General features: G+C 41.1%; 1 protein-coding gene across 1 annotated transcript in view; it reads left to right on the top strand.

Moving 5' to 3' along the window:
- cntnap2a (contactin associated protein 2a) overlaps positions 1–21,921 on the top strand; it is a 328,106-nt gene that overhangs the window by 97,570 nt on the left and 208,615 nt on the right. Inside the window, exon 2 of the mRNA XM_079575788.1 lies at positions 20,031–20,141. Within this exon, the coding sequence (XP_079431914.1) occupies positions 20,031–20,141 (111 nt within the window). The remainder of the gene's footprint in view (positions 1–20,030; positions 20,142–21,921) is intronic.

Consider the following 21,921-nt stretch of genomic DNA (forward strand, 5'->3'; position numbering starts at 1 on the left):
ATTTAAATGCAAAGCTGAAACTGGAAACTCTGTGAATAATTAGCAGTTTGTTTCAATCTGATTATTGGGTTTTGCGCGTCGTATTAATGTATTATACGTCTCTCCCTGCTTTGGGGGTTGTGTGAGGCCGGATTTGCATTAGTGGCTCCAGACCAGCTCTTAATTTGAATCCAGTAGTTTAATTGAGGGTATGTGCAGGTAAAGATTATCTATCCTTTCACTTGCTGCTCATGATACACTGTGCTTATCAAAGTAATTACAGTTGGCATTGAGAGGTTTGTCCGCGCCGCACAGCTTCTCTCAAAGACGATCCTCATAGAGCGATGCTAACTCACCGGCGCCTGTTTGCCGCTTTGTTATGAAAAGTGCTAACTGGTTATATTTAGTTCTAATGGATGCATAATTGTTGCTCATTTAACTTCACTTGTTGAAACCTTTGATATACTTTATATGCAATTATCGCTTGCAAGGTTGGAGTATCAACCTTACTCCAGTACAGAGCTATAATTAGCTCTGTACTGGAGTAAGAAAAATGAGGTCACTTCAGTCACCACTTACAATTTTTGGTACATTAGTCAAGCATTATATGTCATTTATTTTATTATTATCATTATTATTTTACCATGACAAAAGTAAGGTAAAGAAGCATGTAGTCCTCACTCAGCCAATCAGAAGAGATCACCCTACATCACAGATCCCACCTCTGTGGCATTTGACCAATCAGCAGAGACCTGTCGAGCTCTAAACTTCTGCTTTCTCTGAAGTCTGAAAAAGACCCAAGTCTAGATAAATGTATGGTACATTTATTAACATAACTATGATAAGTTGATGAAACTTACACATTTTTTTGGTGAAGTGTTGTTTTTGGAGGGTGTAGTGCAGGGGTGTCCAAAGTGCGGCACGGGGGCCAAATGCGGCCCTCAGACCAATTTATGGTGGCCCTCGGCCTCTTGCTGTATCGGTACACATCACCAGAGATGGATCTTTTTATTTGAAATGTAATAATTCTATACAATTCTAACCGAACAACTAACATTTTATTGTGAGACAGAGCTGTCATGAAGGTTTTAAGCTTAAATAGAGGTATGGGGCACAATTTAAACCTCTGCTAGTCGAAGCTTTTGCGGCACTAACTACCGATCTACGGCCCTTTACCCCGTGTACGCTTCAATATGCGGCTCCCCATGAAAAAGGTTTGGACACCCCTGGCGTAGTGAAATAATTGAAATTACAGCATGAAAAAGGCAGGCACCATATTTGATCATATGCCCCATTCACTTAAACCTATAGTTAATGAGTTTTGTCCATGACCCCTCCCACTGCACGTAAAGCACAATCACATCAGAAAAACTCTTGCCTTTGACAGTCGTGATCATTCAAACATCAATATCACAAAACACAACATCTCCTGAATACCTGAAAGTACTTTTTACACGTCTCATATATAAACTGTTTTTCAATGAGTGTCCAATAAAGGGTTAAGGCCGTCCCTCATTTTGACAAATCGACACTGATCATGCAACAAATATTGCTGCTCTCAGATTCAGCGCTGACCGCATCCATTCCTTCATTTTTCAGAGCAAACTGCGAACCTAATTACAGTCCACTGAAGCCCAGGTTTAAAATGATTTGTTCACATCACGACTAACCAACCGTAGTGCTAGTTATTGAAATAATCAATAATTGCACGGCTTTCCCTTAGACACCTGTGCAGGCACTAGCCAATAAGCCCGAGCTCCAGAGCTCCGTTTGCTTCTCTGATGGTATTTTAATGGCCTCGGAAATGAAAGCCATTCCCACCTGAGAAACCATAGGAGGTACTACTGTTATGAGCAATGTGCAGGAGCCTTTCATTCACCGCGAGAAAACACAATTGACCACGCAGTCGTTCTTCTCGCCTCCCAATATTAGCTCCAAAAACAATATTATTCACCAAGATCTCTCCCTCGGCAGGATTTGCTTAGCTGTTTACTTTTCTCAGATGTTATTTGGTTGTGAATAGGAAATGCGTGAGGTATGAGTCTGGGCGCACAAACTTAGAAGTACCATTTATGTGTTGACGTGGAATGTATGGTGTAATAATGTGTAAGTATTATTTGTTTTATGTGAAATGTGTCCAGTTTAAAATAATTTTGTAATGCTTAAGATGAAGCTAAAATTCAATACCAAATATCCATACAAAGCAATACCGTTGAATGATTTGTTCTGATGTGCTGGCAGTTTCCGTCTTCAGAAATTCCTCATTGTCATTTTTCATCTTTCTGTGCTGATCCTGTACTTTGGGTGCAGACGAGCCTCCTGACCGTATTTGCTGACTAGGTAAATTTGGTCTAATTCCATGAACTTACTTAAAGGCAGTGTGAAAATCTCGCCTTCCAGGATTATTGAGCGCTCACAATCATTTATCCTTATCATTTTTCATTTAGCGATCCCCATATTCTGCTATCCCAATGACTATGGGCTCTGTGCAAGATAGTTCCGAGAGCTGACACAGAGATATACGCTCTGATGGACGAGCTCTTTGGCCATTTTGTCATCCATGTGTTAGGAGGCAGAAAGGCCAAGCCGCTGCGTGCCCTATTTTCTTGTATTTCAGATGGACGAATTAACCTCTTAACCCCCACCTTAATTGAGCACATTTCCTCCAGTTCGGCTTTACCCAAATATAAAAGGTTCTCGAGGAGGGAAAAAAGGTGAAAGTAGTGACAAAGTGACAAAAAAGTGGTGAAAAAGTGACAGAAATGTGATGAAAAAGTGGTAAAAATGTGATAAAAAGTGACAAAATATGTATGGAAACTAAACAAAAAAAAACAGCAAAAGAGCATCAAAAAAGTGTCAAAAAAGCATTGAAAAAGTGACTGAAATGTGATGAAAAAGTGGCAAAAATTTGATCAAAACTCAACAAAAAAACAACAACAATAAAACAACAAAAAGTGACACAAATCTGATGAAAAAACCTCAAAAGTGGCAATAACTTAAGGAAAAAGATCTGTTTTGTAGGTTTTAGCTTTCAAATGAGGCGATACACTCAAGCTCCACTCAAGAAGCTTTTAGATTTGGGTAAAGCAGAACTGGAGAAAAGGTGGGTGTTAAGAGGTTAACAGTAACTGATAGTTATGACCCATCCAAGATCTGTGGATTATAAACTGTCAGTCTTGACAGTAAATGGAAAAGGTTGTGTTTGTGACGTCATGCAAAATGCTGTTTGCAAGAGCTATAAATAAATTAAGGAACCTTTTGTGCAAAGTTATTAATTATCTTGGCCAGGACTCCCTTGAAAAAAAGTTTTTTAATCTCAATGAGACTTTCCTGGTGAAATAAAATAAATTCCGAAGCTTAGCTGTGCCTGTTTGCTAAAAAGAGAATGGGTGGCTGCCTTTTATGGTGCAGAGTTTGGTGAATCAGGTAGAAGTGATGGGAGCTGGCACCGCGTAGACAGGTCAAACAGCCTACGCCACAGGGCTGAGATTCAGACAGGGCCTAAATGCTGAAAGATGGGCCGCTCATGAGGTTGTTGCTTAGAGACAAGTGGAGAAGTGCTTTCTTTCAGAAGAACTACAACTATATGAGCCAAAGGTGAAGGAGAAGGTTTATGGTTTGTCATCAGTCTGCAGTAAAGACGCGGAGATGCTTTTTTAGCACGGCGATGCTCATAGTTCAGAGTCTGTGTTTACCTTGACTGATCAGCATTCAACAGTATTTTGTTCTACGTCAGAATTTTACAGAACAAAAAAAAAAGCAGGTAACATGACACTCCTGTTTGGATCAGCCGATAGAGCTTCAGCGTAGCTTGGTCAGAGAGGCAGCTGGGTAACTTGTTGACCTTGGTGTAATGTCCCATCTCTGCTCAATGTTTTTCTCGTTTTTCTCCTACAACAAGCATCAAACAAAGGTTCATTACGGTCTGAATTTCCTACTGCACCTGATTCAGCATCACCAAAGGGTCTCCACATGGTCCGTCCTTTCCCCAGCGAACATCCATAGATCAGCGCGGGCACAGCAAATCAGTTATCCCGCGCAGACCTTTAATTACTGAATAAATAATAGATGAAGTTACACAGACACAGAAGGATTTATCGAGCTGGCCAGTCCAACTCCATGTAATGATGCCAAAGTTTCGCTCGCTCAGTGTAGTGCAGCCACACAACGTGCTCGCTCCGAGGGATGGATAAGAATGCAAGAAGCGTTGCCAGATTTAATTTTTTTCTTCTTTTGGATAGGAAAGAGAGACCACGATTGCTCCTTTAATTTGTTTCTGTTATGTAAAAGAAGTCACACACGCTGTCGCTTTTGTCAAACTTGTGAAAAATGGCGTTCGGTATTTAAAGAAGAACAAATGGTAGTTTGCACAGTGCCTTAGTTTTCCATTTTCAAGCACATTTTGTTATCTTCCTTTCGTGTTAATGTCTGCACAGAGCCTCTTTCAGCACCTTTGGGGTTTGGCTTTGAGGGTTTTCATAGAGAAGTCATCTGCAGAAAAACTGGTGATAGAAATAAAAATATGTAAGATCTGAATTGCATTATCCTCCTCCACCTGATAAAGTGGTGGAAAAGGCTGAAAACAGAATGTAAATATTGTACGTGCTTTGTCTGTCAGTTGCTAGTACATCCAAAACATCTCATTACGCACTCAATCTGCATTCACATTGGCACGAGCCGCCGCCGCTGTTGACAGAAATTGTTTGGTGAAGCTTCCTACACTGAAAAAATGACTCCAGACCAAAGTGTAGATGCACGTTTATGAAGGACAGAGCATAGGTCTTAACGTCAGACAGGGCTGGACTGGCCATCGGGAGCACCAGGAGTTTTCCCGGTGGGCCGACTTTGGGTCGGTCGGACCTGATGAGAGGTCGAGAAATACTATCTATTATAGAAAACGCTATCTCAATGGCCGCCGCCTGGGCGCCGCCATGTTTATTTCCCATACCGACTTTGAAGCTAAGCAGGAAAGGGCCTGGTTAGAACTGGGATGGGAGACCGTTCCTCCGATGCTAAGCAGGGAAAGGCCTGGTTAGGACTGGGATGGGAGACCGTTTGGGAACACCAGGAAGCCTGGCGACAGTACTGAGTGTGTGCGTGGTTGGTGTTATTACATCCGCGGCCGGCCCCCACGTGACGAGTCCCACAGCTCGCGGGCATTGGCCACGGGTCCATATGGACCGCGGTGCTGCTGTCCGAGGACAACCCGCCGTCACACAAACGCGAGTGCACGCGATCTGACTGCCGTGCGTGTGCGCGCGTACAAACAGGGCGATGTGTGTGTGCGCGCGTGTGTGTATGTATGTGTGCGCGTGCGCATCCAAACAGGGCCATGTGTGCGTGTGCGTGTGCGTGTGCGTATGTGTGTGCGTGTGCGTGCGTGCCCAAAACCTCCTCAAACACGAGCCTCTAATCACACGCGCTGCTCCGACTGATTTATCCTCCGTGTGCGTAAAAGCGAAAATGACACTACAACTTCACGAGCGCATGGCCTGCACTGCGTAGTTTTTTTTCTTTTTATCTTTTTTTTTACTTTGCTGCTGGACCATTTGTTTTCTATTTTGCTTTCACGTATTGAGCCCAGAGGTACATTTTATTCTAAAGCAGCTTGGAAAGTATTGCCAATTTTATTGTAAGGTTATAAATACTGTCTAACAACGATAATTAGGCTATTTCATTTCAAAACCTGCTCATTATTTTTTGGATTGTAAACTACCGTGATGCACCAAACCACGGGTCCTGCACCGTGAACCAAACCGTTAGAGCTGAACCCCTAATATTTATCCATAATTATTCCACTGTCTCTTGAATTCTATTCCCTGAGTTTAGCGAAAATATTGTCGTTGTAGTTTATAAGAAAGGAGCACGGGTGCATCAAACACTCCAATTGCAGTTTGTTTGACTTTTTTTTTTGCATTCATTCTTTTACTCATTTGTAGTGGCCATAGTTTTTGGAATGGGTTGGGAACCACTGGTCTACAGCTGCACTGTGTGACGGGTTGGACATTTCTTTGTAATCACTCATAATCTCAGAATATCAAATGTGGAGACTAGCGAGGCCCGGCCGAAGGCCGGGTCTCAGCTAGTACTATATATTCTATCGAGTGCTCCTCACTATATGGGTCCAATTTCATGATATGTCCACTAGTGGTTTCGAACGCTTTTTATACCCCTCTGTTGGCATGCTTTCTTGAGTTATGGTTCCCAGATAATCTCATATATGAGCAGTGGGCCTCTCGGATATAACATTACTCAAGTCCTGCCCCTCACATCATATTATTATAAGGGAAAATAGGTTATTGTATCGCCCTACAGGACACACAGAACCCCAGGCCTCTCTATTTTTATATACATTTATATTTTAGATAAATATGTGCAAAGAAGTGCATGTTGGGAGTTGTCAGGTGACTCCCTCCTGCCCCTCGTCTCAGTGCACGCAGTTTGGAAAAAAGCTTCTGGTTTTACATTGAAAGGATTTACAATGTTTGAAAAAGAACAACGATTTGCTGTCTCAGAAGAGCAATGGATATATATCTGGAGAACACAACAATCAACTGCCTCTTCGAGAATTTGGAGGGAACATTGCTGGAAAAATATAATTAGATTTTTTATCACTCCTAAAATTACAGCCAAATATGTATCCAGGGTTCAACCTTGTTGGAGAGAATGTGGAGAGGTCAATGTGAATCATGCACACGTTTTCTGGTTATGTCCAAAACTCAAACCATTTTGGGAAGATGTATATTCAACAATTGTGAAGATATTGGGCTATATAATCCCTAAAACATGTTTGCTGTTATATTTTGGTTATTTCATGGAGGGTAATGTGGAAAAAAATTATAAATATTTACTGAAAATACTGTTAGTAGCTTGTAAAAAGGCTATTACCAAGAAATGGTACAGAATGGAACCACCAACAACTAAAGACTGGCTACAAATTGTGAAAGGAATTTTGGAGATGGAGATTTTGACCCATAGACTGAGGACTCAAGAAGAGCAGTGTCAAGAAAAATGGGAGAAATGGACAATTTTCACTTCAACTTCACATTGTTAAAACCATTTTGTCGGTAAAGTTTTACTTTTAATATCCCAAGTATCCCATGTTTGAATTGTTCAAAACTTAAAAACAATAAAAAGAAAGTTAAAAAAAAAAGAAAAAAGAAAGGATTTACAATGTTTTGGCCTTTTTGGGAACTTCTATTTTCACTCCACACTTCCCCAACTCCGTGGTGAGTTTTACCATTTCTTTACCTAAATCTACAGTGGGGTGATTTGATTGGTTTTGTGAAGTTTAATTGTGTCATAGTCGCAAGAGAAACCTCCTTAACAGAACGCGCATTTTAAGATTGTTTAGAAGTGTTGCAGCAAGTTGTAACTGACCAAGATTAAAGCTCTGGTGCGTTAGGTCGAATTCGGCTGAAACAACATGCAGCTATTGTCCTCGGTTTTGTAGCTTATACTGGTTTAGTTTGAGGGCTTATTCTATTTCTAATGGATTCGACAATTGCATTACATTATCATAACATTAATTTACGTATAAAATCAGTGATGTTATAGAAGGCCGGTCTTGACCCAAAAGTCCCGGGACGATTTTTTCTGCCAGTCCAGCCCTGACGTCAGAGGAGGACGTGGATCAGGCTTACACACCGGGTCAGTCACAAACAGTGAGGATACTGTTTCACTTATGACCTGCAAACATCAAAGCTGGCCATCCACGATGTGATGCAACTGCTTTTCAGAGTTGGAAGTTTTGCTGCTAACTTTGCCTGTACTCTAACTGGAAGCAGCTATTGTTTTCACATTTCCTCAGCTTATTTTGAGCAGATTTTAAATCTAAAAAAAAAGAAAAAAAATCAAAAATTGGCCTCATGCCTAACAAGTGTAATGACCATTTTTAATTCCTGCAGGCGTATTGTGCAAATAGTAATTGAAAAGGCTCCCACCCTGGGGCCCTGCACATTTTTATTCACCACACAATCCTCTTCTATTTCACGGCACCAGGCAGTGGAAGTCATGTGCAAAAAGGTGCATAATGAGACTTTAGTGAATTTACAGTAGGGGCACAACTGCGAGCACGCTGATAGATACACAAGTTTGACGAATGCATGCCGAATATAAATGTTTTACAGTTTACACAAGACATTTTCATCTAAAACAAGCCTGGCGGGAAGGGCAAAGGATTGCAAAAACATGTGCATTATTTGATAGTCTCAGGGAATAGTTATCTGTATTCAGAGCTATGCTGAATGTTGTGCTTTGAGATCTATGTGACTCTGCCTTATCGGAAACAACCAGAGTGACTCCTGTTTTATCACTGAGGCTCAAAACCATTTATTACACGGTCTCTGTCTGTTGTCTGCTCCGGTCTGGTCCCGTCTTTGTCCCACTGAAAACGTATTTCAAATTTGGACCGCAGTGTGAAATATGCTACGTGAAAAAAGACAGAACAGGATGCTTCGTTTAAGATGCTGCTTTTTGGTCGCGTCTGCAGCACATCATCGCATGTTACTTTTTGTCATTCTTTTCTCATTTGGTGCGAAGATTCCGGGAAAATGTCAGAAGCCGCCATCTGCAATGGCAATTAGAGGAGCTTTTAGCATTCTGTGCAACATCTGTTAATCTGTGTCCTATACTTCTTCGCAAAGCCCACAGGGGACCGCTGTCACCTTACTCCAGGTGTATTCAACAACATGGATCCAATTAGGCAATGGCCGTTTGACCGCGGATTAAAACCCCCTTCCGAGTGACTTTAGGAAGTACGGACGACTTCAGATCATTTCAGAAAACATTTTGTCTCGGCATTAGAGGAGCATTAACTCGGCGAGCGCACAGCTGTGACTTTGTTGTGGCAGTTGTTCGGTGCAGAACTCTTCAGTGGAATGGGATCGCTGCGTGGAATGTTAATTTCTCTCCACAGGATGGTTGCTTCGTGACAGTGGGGATGCTAGGGTGGTTTTATTGCACAGCGCTTGTGTAAATACTGTATGTAAGATGTATATGTTGCGTTATGGCTGGACAACTTTGGTGCTGAGTTGGGTAGGAATAGGGCACTGACTGTTTGGGTTAGCTTTGTGGTCACTATTACATTTACTATTACATACAGAGACTGGAAATGCATGAAAACAATAGTTAGCATTATGGGCAACAGCAGAAGGGAATGGGTGAATTAAGCTGTCCTTCAGTTAGTTGGAACTGGCACAGATCTAGACTCCACAAGTCTTCTCCCCAAGACTGAAGAGGCTGTGATGGATTCTTCATTTTTCTTCACAAGATCTTGATTTTAAACTTCCCACAAACAAGGTTCTTGCTTTATGTTGTAAAAGGAACACTTTGTAATGTGGCTTACTTGTTGTTTTATGAATATTTGATCTTTTGTGGCCCTCAAGTTTCTAATTACTTTTATATTTTCATTATTCAACTAACGGTTTACCTGCTCCCTCTCCTTGTCGTGGGCAAGAATGGGAAACCATGCTTTGTTGTTGCATAAAATGAACATCACACATGTTATTGTATAAAAAAATAAAATGCTTGGGGCTTTAAGGCATGAAACCGGCCCTGCTGTAATCGAACACGCCTGACTCCGCACTCACTGGGCTCACAGTGCCTCGGCAACAAAGAGCAAAGTTGTACTGTATATTAAAAATGCAGTATTTGGCTGCCTTCGCTGCTCCCCCTTCATACATACAGAGTACTTGCTGAATACAGATGGCATGTACCTCTTCATGCTTAAAGTACTGTTCTCAAAACCAGCCTGAAAATCTCTGTTGGTCAGGTGCTCTAGTCGCCAAAATCCGGATGGAGATGGAGCAAATGAAGTTTATAAATAATGCAGTGCTGGGGTCACATAAGAGGAAGGCTACTGCTGCAGAAATATTGTTTGGTTATCTCTGCATGTGCACTGGCCGGACACTTCATATTCCTATACCCACACAGTTCATATAAGTAATTAGGAAATACTGTAAAACATGCTCCCAGCTGGAGCGCCGAGCAAAGACTGACTCTGGGCTTGTAGTGTGGAGAAATGCACCGCTCCCCTATGCAGCCGTGGCACTTTTGACAGCCAGAGCGTTGCATTCATGACTTGAGTCTAGAAAAAGCCCCCTAGTCCCCAAACTTCAACCTTCAGGGTTTGAGTGGACTGACAACATGAAGCTTCTCGCCGTTCATCTCTGACAAGCCAACCAACCTTATTGTTTAAACATTACAGGAGCAACACAGGCCACTCGCTCGCCTGTTTGCAGCAGAGTGGGGGATAATAGTGTAATTATTTGCACAGTCGTTGAAGCCCCATTTCCATTTGCAGTCTGTGTAGTGCCAAAATGTTAAATATTTCTATGCTCTCACCGGACATAACTTCCTCAAAGGTAAAGGAAAATTACTGAAAAGATTTTTTCAGTAATTTTGATTGATTGTTCAATCAATCAATCAATCAATCAATCAATCAATCAATCAATCAATCAATCAATCAATCAATCAATCAATCAATCAATCAATCAATCAATCAATCAATCAATCAATCAATCAATCAATCAATCACTCACTCAATCAATCAATCAATCAATCAATCAATCAATCAATCAATCAATCAATCAATCAATCAATCAATCAATCAATCAATCAATCAATCAATCAATCAATCAATCAATCAATCAATCAATCAATCAATCAATCAATCAATCAATCAATCAATCAATCAATCAATCAATCAATCAATCAATCAATCAATCAATCAATCAATCAATCAAACTTTATAAAGAGCTTTTCATACCGAAAGGTATCACAAAGTGCTTTACAGATTACAACATTTAAAACAATACTCCTGGCACAACCTCCCATATGTATTATATATTAGGACTAAATAAATAGATGTCAGTTGAAAGCTAAGCTAAAAAGGTGGGTCTTGAGCCTGCTCTCAAAGACATGAACGTTCATGTTTTTAAAAGCCTGCCAGCGAGGGCGTAATATTGGAAAGACGCCTCGCCGTGAGTCTTTTTATTGACTTTAGGAATAACTAGGAGACCCCTGCCGGAGGAGCGAAGGGGTAGTGAAAGTTCATAAGGTAAAAGCAGTTCTGAAAGATAAGAAGGACCAAGACCATTAAGACATTTAAAAACCATTAAAAGAACTTTAAAGTTGATCCTGAAACACACGGGGGGGCCAATGAAGCGATTCTAAAACCGGTGTAGTGTGGTCCCGCCTCCTGGTCTTTGTCAGGACACGAACTGCTGAATTTTGTAAAAGTTGTAAACTTGAAATAGTCTTTTTGGGAAGACCTGAAAGCAGGGCGTTACAGTAGTCGATACGACTGGTGATAAGAGAGAGGATGGCGCGGACTCTGGCTATGTTCTTTAGATGATAAAAAACTATCTTTGTGATGTTCTTAGTGTGGAATAAAAGTCAGCTCAGAGTCAAAAATCATACCCAGGTTCTTCACCGGTGAGGAAGGATTAATAGGCAGTGACTGTTGAAAAAAAGTGCATCTATGGGTCATCAGGAGACATGGAGATGTATAACTGTATCATCAGCATAACTTTGAAAGTCGACCCCGTGTCTCCTGATGACATCACCAAGAGGGAGCATATACGGATTATAAAGCACTGGGCCTAGAATCCAACTCTGGGGCACACCACATGTAATTTCATGGACCTTAGAGGAGAAGGTATCCACACTTACCATGAATGTCCTGTCTGTGAGGTAGGATGTAGAACATTGTGGACAGCACCGGAGAGGCCGATGTGTTTTAAACGAGTTAAAAGAATAGTGTGGTCAACTGTATCAAAGGCAGTTTATAGTGGTACTTGCTATTGTTATACACCGTCTGATGCTTTCGGGTTGTGTGGTTTGGTGGCCTGCAGGTGTCGTGTCCAGAGAAACTAGGGTGCATGTCTAGCTGATGAAAAAAAAAAACGCATGCTTGCCTTGTTTGTGTTTCACTCCTTTGTGTGTGTCTGTATGGTCCTTTTGTGTCTAATCTATATATACAACATACCACAGTTTTTTCTCTCTCTCTGCTTGCACTGCTTAGAGCAGGAGAATACCTGCTGTAGCAACAGAAGGCTTTTATTGAGCTTGACAAGGGCCAAATTGTGATGGCCCCAGGTCAGAGCATCTCTAAAACTGCAGGTTTTTTGTCAGTGTCTGTCAAACATGTTTCCAAGGAACAGAAAGATTGACCAAGATAGACAGGAAGTGCACGGGTACAAGTAAAGGCTGACCCTAAGAGGAACTGCAGCTCACATTTGGATTTGTTTTCTTTTATCTTGGTCACAGGGCTGCACAATATATTGTCAAATTATTGTTGTCGCAATGTGGAATAATAAGATGCCACTATATTGCAAAATCACTCATATCGTCTACCTAAATGAAACAAAAATGTTTTGTTTTTGTCATGAATAACCAACCATTGCTCCATTTTAGCCTTGTTTTTGTCCTTATTTAGTTAGTTTTGATATAATTTGATGATTGAAAACAAATCGTATAATGTTTTAGTTTACATTTAATGGAATGCACTGTGTTTATGAAATGGGTTGGTAAAATATTGCAGTAATATCATTATCTCAATATTCAAGGCTGTTATTGTTATCGTTCCGTCTTCACCATAAGTCACAACAATATGAAAACCAACAACAAGCAGATGGACTATGCTCAGTGTACAGGCATGTCTCTGTGGTTTCCAGATGTCACAACTCATGTCTGATGTTTCCCATATCCTGGTTATTTACCAGTAAATCCTTAAAGGCCACTAAGAATCTCATTTTGTTTGCTTTGTATTCCCTTTATACTGTCTACTTCTGCAGCTATCTGCTTCTCTCCCGGCCTGCCTCTGTTTCTCTTATCGTCTTGTGTAAAACCATCTGTCCGCTCTCCCCGCTGAAAAGACTGACATTTGCTCTTGGATATTGTAGTCACTTCTTGCCCTCGAGTCCCTGAACATACAACGAGACAGGGGCAAACAGCAGATGCCTCTCTCTCTGCCACACTGCTGCGCCATGTTTGCATGCGTTCATGCGGGGGCTGGGCTTTACATGAGACATTAAACACGCGTGTGGTTTTAGCACGTCTAACCAGGCATGTAACACGGTTAGGTCTTTAATGTGAATTAAAGCACTTGAACACTGTTTAGATTATTCGATTCTGTAGTTAGCTGCATACTGGTTGTTGTATTTGGTGGGAAATGTAATGAGTTCGAGCCAACAGTGGGGCATCACAATCACCTGTGCAGATCACACATAAGCACTGTATAAAAAAAATCAAGTAGCAATACTGAACGTCAAGGTCAAGGTCAAAGTTTATTCATATGGCACATTTTTATTCAGTCGACACTACCCAATGAAAAGCTGCACAAGTTTCAGACAAGAAAAAATAGACAGTATACAAAAGTACAAAATACATATAGAAGCTAAGAAACAGTAATGACAAGACCATAAGGGCCAGATGTTGTGCTTGGAGAAAGGACAGCAGCTAAAACTAAACACTTTATTAACCCTATCGTGAGCTAAACAATGTTCGTGTCTCGAGAGAAAGAGATGCCGGTCCCGCTGTGGCACGGATCGGCACTCGCTCTGCCAAAGAGACCAAAACAAAAGCCAAAACATAAACCAAAAAAAGCACACTATATCCCTTCATCACTTTATACACCTACACATCTGTAAATACAATCCCACTGTTGTTCTATGTCAAATTGTTGTCGTCTACCATATTTCACTTATTTACTTACTTATTTATTTTAATATTCTTCATGCATGCCCCTATAGCCTTATAATTTTAAAGTTGTATAGCTTATTTTTGTCTAAATTCTTTGCTATATGTTTTATGTTGCAGGAAAAACAAACAATGGCAATAAAAACTAGAAATGCAATGGCTGCGCCATTGCGATTGACTGCGGAATTGCGGGAAGCGAATGCAGAAATTGCATAAACTGTTCAAATTGCATAAATTGCTTAATTTGCATAATCTCATTTGCATAAACTGGTAAAATGCATATAATGTCATGTTGCATAAACTGTATAAACTGCATAAAGTGGTAAAATGCATAAGCTCTTTAAAATTCATAAATCCTAAATGGCATAAACTCTTAAGTTGCATAAACGGTTTAAAATGCATAAAGTGGTTAATTTGCATAAATTGTTAATATTGCATAAACTTTTAAATTCCATAAACTGGTCAAACTGTTGAAAGTGCTTGATTGGCAGAAGCTGCACAAATGGCTGAAAGGCCTGGAGTCTCCTGATTGGCTGGATTCCCCCATACACACCAATGCAAAAATTTCAAACTCTCGTATAAAAAAACTGGAAAACTGCAGAAGGCCAATTTTTTTCTCAAAACCCACAAGTTGCAGAAGCTGAACATGCACAAAGTGCAGAAATTGCATAAAATGCAGAAAAAAGTGCAGAAAAGCATGGATTTGCGGGAGCCCCATTATAAGTCAATGGGAAAAATCTCCAACATTTTGGCCGATTGCGGAAAAAACGTAAATTGCAGAAGTTCCAAAAGTAATAGCACCCTTCTCCTCAACATGCGGAACGTTTTGATGCATAACTTGCATAAATTGCACAAAGCATGAAGGTGCTGAAAGCTCTAGAAAATCGGGAAAAAGATGGAAGAGGAATAATAATAAAGAACATGAAAACCAATAATTGACTGCGGAAGAATTCCGCAGTCAATCAATAAAGAACATGAAAACCAATAATTGACTGCGGAATCAACTATTCTGATTGTGATTCTGATGTCTGGTTGGATGAAAAAGGCTGTTGGACATAACACTGCCATTAGCCATGGGTGTTTCTCCACCCCACGTACTTCCCTTAAGTGCAATAAGCACAATATGTTACGCAATAGTCTGCGTCTAGAAACACAAGATCATGCCCTGAAAGTGCAATATTCAGCTCAAATTGTGTTGAAGTCATTTTTTATGAGTGACTTAAAACTCAATGTAGGAGGCAGATTGAAAGCTCAAATGAAGGTTGTCCATTTGGTTTGGGTCCAGTGACTGCAAACGCCCTGTCACCTATTTTCTTTTCTTCTTTTTTTCAATCAGAGACTTGATTAATTCACAGTGTGGGTTTTTCTCTTGTAACAATAACCCAGACAGTTACACTTTTGTCCTTTTCACAATCCTGGATAAATTGAGTGTTCCATAATATTTTTCAGAAAACGGCTCTTTCCCTGAAAAAAAAAACACAACGACTGCAGAAATCTCCTTTCTCATCATCTCTACGCCATACATCATCCAAGTCTATTACAATTGTTGCTAAAGCAGGATTCCTCAAGGGCCTAAATAACAAAGGAAAACGGACATTGCTCAGATTTATTGCTTGTAATTTCAAAGCTGAAGCCAAACACGGATTGCAAGTCTGCTTTTAAAAGTCCGCCCATTTCGGTGGGTGTCGAGGTCACCTGATATATGGCACGACTACAGTCTTTTCATTAAGATTTCTCATAGGTTGACGTTTCTGATATATATATCCACATCAGATTTATAGGCCAAGATGCATTCTCTTTTACGGCGCCACTTAAACTAGCTTGATGGAGGCTGTTAAAGTTTAGCCCTTCAGTTTTACTCAATAGTTTCATCTGTCAACAAAGGGCTCAGGGCGTCCTAAAACACTGACGCAATGTTTTTTTTATTTGTTTGTTTGTGTTTTTGAATTAATTCATTTTGAGCCAGGGGCCATACGTGCCCTATATGGAAATGATTTATGTTAAGAAATATCAAACATATATAATACATAGGAGCCGGCCGTGACGTTGCAGCTCTGATTCATGACAGTCGACCCAGGAATAATGACCGCCATTATCAACCGTATGTATCAGAGGGAGCAGGTAATAGCGGCGATGAATTATTGGAGAGCAGTTTAGTGGCCTCATTGTTAAACCGCCACATGTGGACACTTTTACATTACCCTGTATTACATTACACCGACGCACATCACCGCGGGTGCATTTAAGCAGCCGAGGGTCTTAAATTTAACCAGTAATGTCAAGAGGTTTTCATATATTCTTATTTTAGCAGTGTAGCAGTGTGTGATACTATGATAATGTGGGTTTAGATTCTACTGGAATATTTGTACACTGATCATTACGCTACTGTGACACATCATTCATAAAAGCTCAAATACCATCTACATAGACCAGACTACTGTACATAATATACAGTATTTCAGAGCAGTGGCGGCTGGTGATGTAAACTCTAGGGCCGTTGCTACTAAAACGCATTTAACACCACGTGTCAGACTAAAAAGAAGCATGTAACCACATATCAGCAAATACCCACGGAACAAGCATTACAGACAACGCTTATTCCCAGAGCATCAGGGAATAAGCGTTGACAACAAGGCAAAAGTTCACTCTATTGGGAGGATCGCTGATTTCACAGAAGCAATGCTCTGTTTGTGAACGATGCTTAAACCCCACCATAGAACTATTATTATCTATTTAATACATTTGCCCACCAGTGCCTTGGACGTGACAGCCCTAATAGACGGCAGTCAAACAGCTCCAAAACAGTGCGTTTACCCTCAGCACAATGATATGAGAGCATAAAGGAGTCGTTTATGTCCCGCTTATGTTAACAAGAGCTGAACCCGGACAGATGTGAACTGTGGTGGACTCACCCGTAGCATTGAGGAGCATCGTGTCCTCCTTACATTTGTTTAGCCTCATTAAAACTCCGTAAACACATGACAGCTTCCTCACTTCATCTTGTGTCGCCAGTGAAAAGTCCTGTTGTGAGGAGACATCCAAAAAACGATTATCCAGTTCAATCCACCGGTATTATTAGCTAGTTTACCCATAGTGTTTACAGAGACCGCGTGCAACTTAAGTGAAAGTAACCAATGAGGACTGTTCGGCGTGGTTTGCTGCTCTGTGATTGGGTCAGGGGCTAAATCCGGCGCAGTCCCAGAGCCATGTGTATGTGTGTGTATGCGCTGTGGCCCTGCCATCTATCGATCACTGTCATATTCATGTGCGTTCTCGGGACTAATGACTAATCAGCCCTTTTTTTTTTTTTATTGTGATCAGATGTATAAAACTACAATGATTATGCACAGTAATGACATTAGACAATTAGTTATGATATAAAATTAGCTATAATAAACTGTACAGTGATGATCATTTCAACACAATTATACGGGCTGAATTGAGCGGTATCGAATTCCTTTCCCCGAAGTGCCCTCACACTGTGCCGTGTTAGCTTGTAGCATGCTAAAAGTACTTGGTGTTTTCATTTTTATTGGATGCCACGATCACAGACTCATGTCATACCCCCATGGTTGTGCTTATGAGTTTTTAAGTACGTGACAGGGGCATTAACTCACTGATTACAGGTATCACGCTTGATAATTTCATCAGTAAAATTATTCACATGGCATTTTTCCCAACACCACAACGCTTAAGAGGACCCAAAGGAAATAACCGGAGGCACGAGAGAGCGCCGCTATATTTTCCTTCACGGCTCTTTCACTCCCATTCCTCGACAATCCACTTTCTCTCCATTAACTTCTCCTCTTTTCTTATAATGTTCCCCTCCTACAGTCTGGAATTCCGGACTGGAAAGCCACAGGGACATATAAAAAAAGCAGCATGGTTCAGTAAATAAGTAAGTAGAGGCAGAGTAACTAGAGGCATTCAGACTCCAAGGTCAAGGCTCAAATTCCTACTGAAGATGAGCGGGCCTAGCCTTGAATAGGGGATAAGTTCAGGGGTAAATGCGTGCACTTAAGATGTTGTAATTGCACAGTATATTTGAAAAAGATCGTCGTTCCAAAATGGTGTGGCTGCAGGACCCACTTTTAAATGTCCTTTTAAATGTCTGTGCGACGCCCTCAAGTTTCTCCTGATACAATTAAAATCAATATTGTGTCTCTGGAGCAATAATGTGTGTCTGCCAAGCGTGCCCAAACAGAACCGAAAATTAGACATGACGGGAGACACTTAATCTGTGACTAGGTCTAAATGTATTTCTCAATAAAGCAATCGGCGCTGGGCAATTTATTTTGACAGTGCCCTCCCGTGTATTCGAGCCAGTCCAGTACCAGCGCGCCAGTCGACTAATGACTGCTCGCGGATGTGCCACAGTGCCAGCGCCAGGTCAGTGGCCAAAACGCTCATTACTTCGGGATGTTTATACAGGGGAACCAGGGTGTATCAGCTGTCAAAACACAAAATATGGGACTCAACTGCCAATGGGTGGGGGGGGGGGGGGGCAGTCTCTTCCTTCTGGCTTCTACACTCGACCGAATTCGCCCAGTAGAGGGAAAAAATGGTTTAGAAATACCAAATGAGGTGGATTTGTATGACGTCGCTTGAATTGTGCAGTGCATGGTCGTTTTCAGTTGTAGCTATTATAAAAAAGTGTGGTCCCTGTGAGTCGCTAATTTGCACACCGCATTCATACATACCGTGGACAAGGTGTGGGTGTAATGTCACGGGATACGTGGACGAACCACTGGGCAACTGCAGCCTTTGATCATGCGACATTTTCACTTGCTATGGAACAAAGTCGTATGTTTAACTAACCAATGGACCAAGAAGCCAATAGGAGGGCTTTGACTTTTCCCCACCGCGCCGGCTGCAGAACACGCACCCCACTGTTCGCAAACCTATGAAAGGATAAAAACAATCACATACCAGGGACATAGGCTTTGATAGTGCGCCCCGACATCGAGATATTGACTGCTTTGACGGACCATTCACAATTGCTCCCTGTGTGAAACCTAATGTAGTGGAAGACTTTGATGTGTTTGTGGAGTTAAAGCCTAGAGAATGGAGTGTGGCTGCTGTTTTTGATGTCTGTCAAGCAGAGATGCATGTTTGGTTGTTAGGCGAACACAAACAGAGACTCAAAAAGAACTGACCGAGGTATGATTACAATCTCAGGTCTCTGAAAAACACATTACTGGAACCAAATAATTGTGGAAGACTGCAATGAAGAGAGACAAAAATGATGTAACCAAAACAAAACGGCCATCTTTGATTGATCCTTAACAAATTCACGTTGTTTACCCTAACATTTAACTTTATGCGGTTGCGAAGTTGGACATTTTGTGTTATTTAGTGCTTTGGCTTTGTATTGCTTCCTATCTTTTGGCCAGTGCTGAATATGGTTGATGCCTCTTTTCTCTGCTTGTATTTGTGTATTTATTCATGTATTACATACAGCCCGCTACAGTTCTCCGGCCTGGGGTCTGCCGAGAGCTCCGTTCCTGGTGGGTTGGCAGCAAGGTCAGCAAGGATTGAGTGATGCAACACTGCTGAACTGCTTTCCATTTTCCCCTTGGCTACTCAATGGTTTTGCACTTCATCCATCCTGACAAGTGGAAATACTGTTTACGATAAATGTGCATACACAATCAATGCTTTATGAGACAGAATGCAGGGCTTTGACTCTATTGGGGGGAAAAAATGATACAGTCAACTTTTTGCAGCCGGTAATTTCAGCATGTATTGAGTTGTTATGGCCATCTTTAGAATTGGTTAGCGTCCAGGGGAAACCTTGGGATCAAGTGTAACCGTGTGAAAAGTAAGCCACCTCTGATTGATTTGTTCTGTGATCGGAGCTGAGGGCTGCCTCCCTCGAGCTCTCTCTGAAGTTGTGCCAAGGGGGGCCCCCTCTTTGACCCAAAACTGCTGGTGCAATGTTTTTGTTTTTTTTGTGCGGAGACTGCAGTACAATGCGTTTACGCTGAAAATCTGCAGAATGTTTAGATTTCAGTGGTGCCCTATTATTCCTTGCGTCACCACATTCTTGCCAACACAGCCATAAAAAATAAACTCATTGGAACCTGTTGGCTCACCCTGCATGTCTTTCCAGTGTTTCTTTACATTCAGGATTTGTGAATGAATGAGAAATGTCCAGTCTAGTTATTACGCATCCAAGTTGATGACTGTATAAAGCTGGTTGTACTTTGCCTTTTTATAACTACACTCATTCCACAAGGCGGTAATAATTATTTGCAAGAGTACTACTAACCAGTTTCTCATTTTCTCTCCCCCCCTCTCTGCTCCCCTCCTGTCCTTCCTCATTATTCTCTCTCCGTCTCGGCTCATAGACAAATGTGACGAGCCCCTGGCCTCCCCCTTGTCCCACACAGCCTTCACCAGCTCATCTGTGTTCTCCAACGGGTACGCCCCGGGATACGCCAAGCTCAACAGGAGAGGAGGTATTCCCACTCAAACACCGCACTTGAATAAAAAGTAACAAGTTAAAGCGCACGGGCACGCACGTTTCTGGATGATTTTTTTCTCTTTTTTTTTTTTTTTTACCAATGACACACTCAGAAGGTGAATGCCCCAGCCCTCTCCGCCTGACACGCTTTCACAGAGCCACGCAGCTGCACTCAGAACTACTTTTCTTTCGATTCTCTATTTCTCCTATTTTTCTCTCCATATAGTCATTATCTGCATGAGTCAGGCCCCGGTACAGAGAGGCAGTGCCAGGCAATTTCACCAATGCAATTAATCATTCATACATTTCTGTTGGATATAGTTGTGCTCCAGCTGCAGCGACAACGACGGCAAATAAAGGGGTAATAATCTGCTGTGAGTTTGTCTGATTCTAACTTAAATAACCCCTGATATTAAAAGGGAGCTCGGCAGCGCCGCAAATCCCATCGCAGCTCTTTATGTCAGATGGAGACGAAAGAACAATGGAATTATTTGCATTTTTTATTTCGTTCATTGTACATTGGAACTGTGGGAAAAGAATGACTTGAAAGACTGATCCTTCCACAGCAGTTTCTATACTCCTCTTGTGCTACTGTGGATTGTTATGTTCAGGCATGCTTCATAGAGCTTTTTATTGTTTGTAATCAGACACCGTTATCTAAATGCTACATCACTCCCATAGAAATAAAAAAGAACGGTCGATACTAACAGTTAGCACGAACCAAGGTGAGTTAGAAATCATTAATGAATGTACAGACCTACTAGATTTAGATAGGTTTCTGCTTTTTGCGTGGTCAGACACACATCTGAAGGCCGATAAACATCATCTTACAATATGTTTTTGATGGAGAAACCACAGAAATGAAAGAAATCCCATGAAACGTATATGTCCTACCTCACCATACATATTATAGGGCCTGGCTTCACCATTCATTTGTTTGGGGATACGCCGCTTAATTCAAACAGGCCCAGTGAACCATAGGTGTATGCATTGGTAGGACCAGGCTCAGATATCTAAAGGTATTAATATGATTTCTAAGTATCACTCCATTGTCACTGGTGTCATACTAACAATAGATAGATTTTTTGCTACCGATACTGGGTTTTGAGCATTTGCAGATTTTCGATATTTACCGATACCAAGAGACACCAGAGAAAGTGGCTTTCTCTGAGTGAAAACTTGACTAATTTCAAGATCAATAAAGTAATATTTTATTGTCATAGGATCACAGGTCAACTATATCGACTGATAAACTCTTGGATAAGGTAGGCTACATCAAGATCAACTCACATGAAGTGATCTGATTAATACAAGATCAGTTATTTCTTAAACTAAAACACAAACAGTGGACGATTTTATTTTATTAGGCTACTTTAGGTATTTCTATCATAGTTTCTGTCCTAGTCTTGATTAGTTGACATTAACATTAGCATGCTTCTGCTAGCTTTAGCATACTGATGCTAAACGAAGCATTTTGCTCAAAAATACATGTGCAGAGGTTAAAACTTAAAACTAACTCAGTGATTGATTTCTCCCGGTTCTTAGCTTTGTAATGATAGCATGGTCATATTCACTTAGATTTAGGTGGTTAAAGTTGTGTTTTGAAGGCGTTGAGAGCCAAAAATGGAATCGGTTCAGTATCGTATATTTGTAGCCGATACCCGATATCCCATTTTTTTCAGGGTCGGCTCCGGTATCCGATACCAGTATCGGATCAGTGCATCCCTAGCTGTAACATTACACTTATGTTAGCTAGTTTTCGTTTAATCCCCTTT

This window comes from Gobius niger (genome assembly GCF_951799975.1).
Source record: "Gobius niger genome assembly, chromosome: 18".
Classification (NCBI taxonomy): Eukaryota; Metazoa; Chordata; class Actinopteri; order Gobiiformes; family Gobiidae; genus Gobius; species Gobius niger.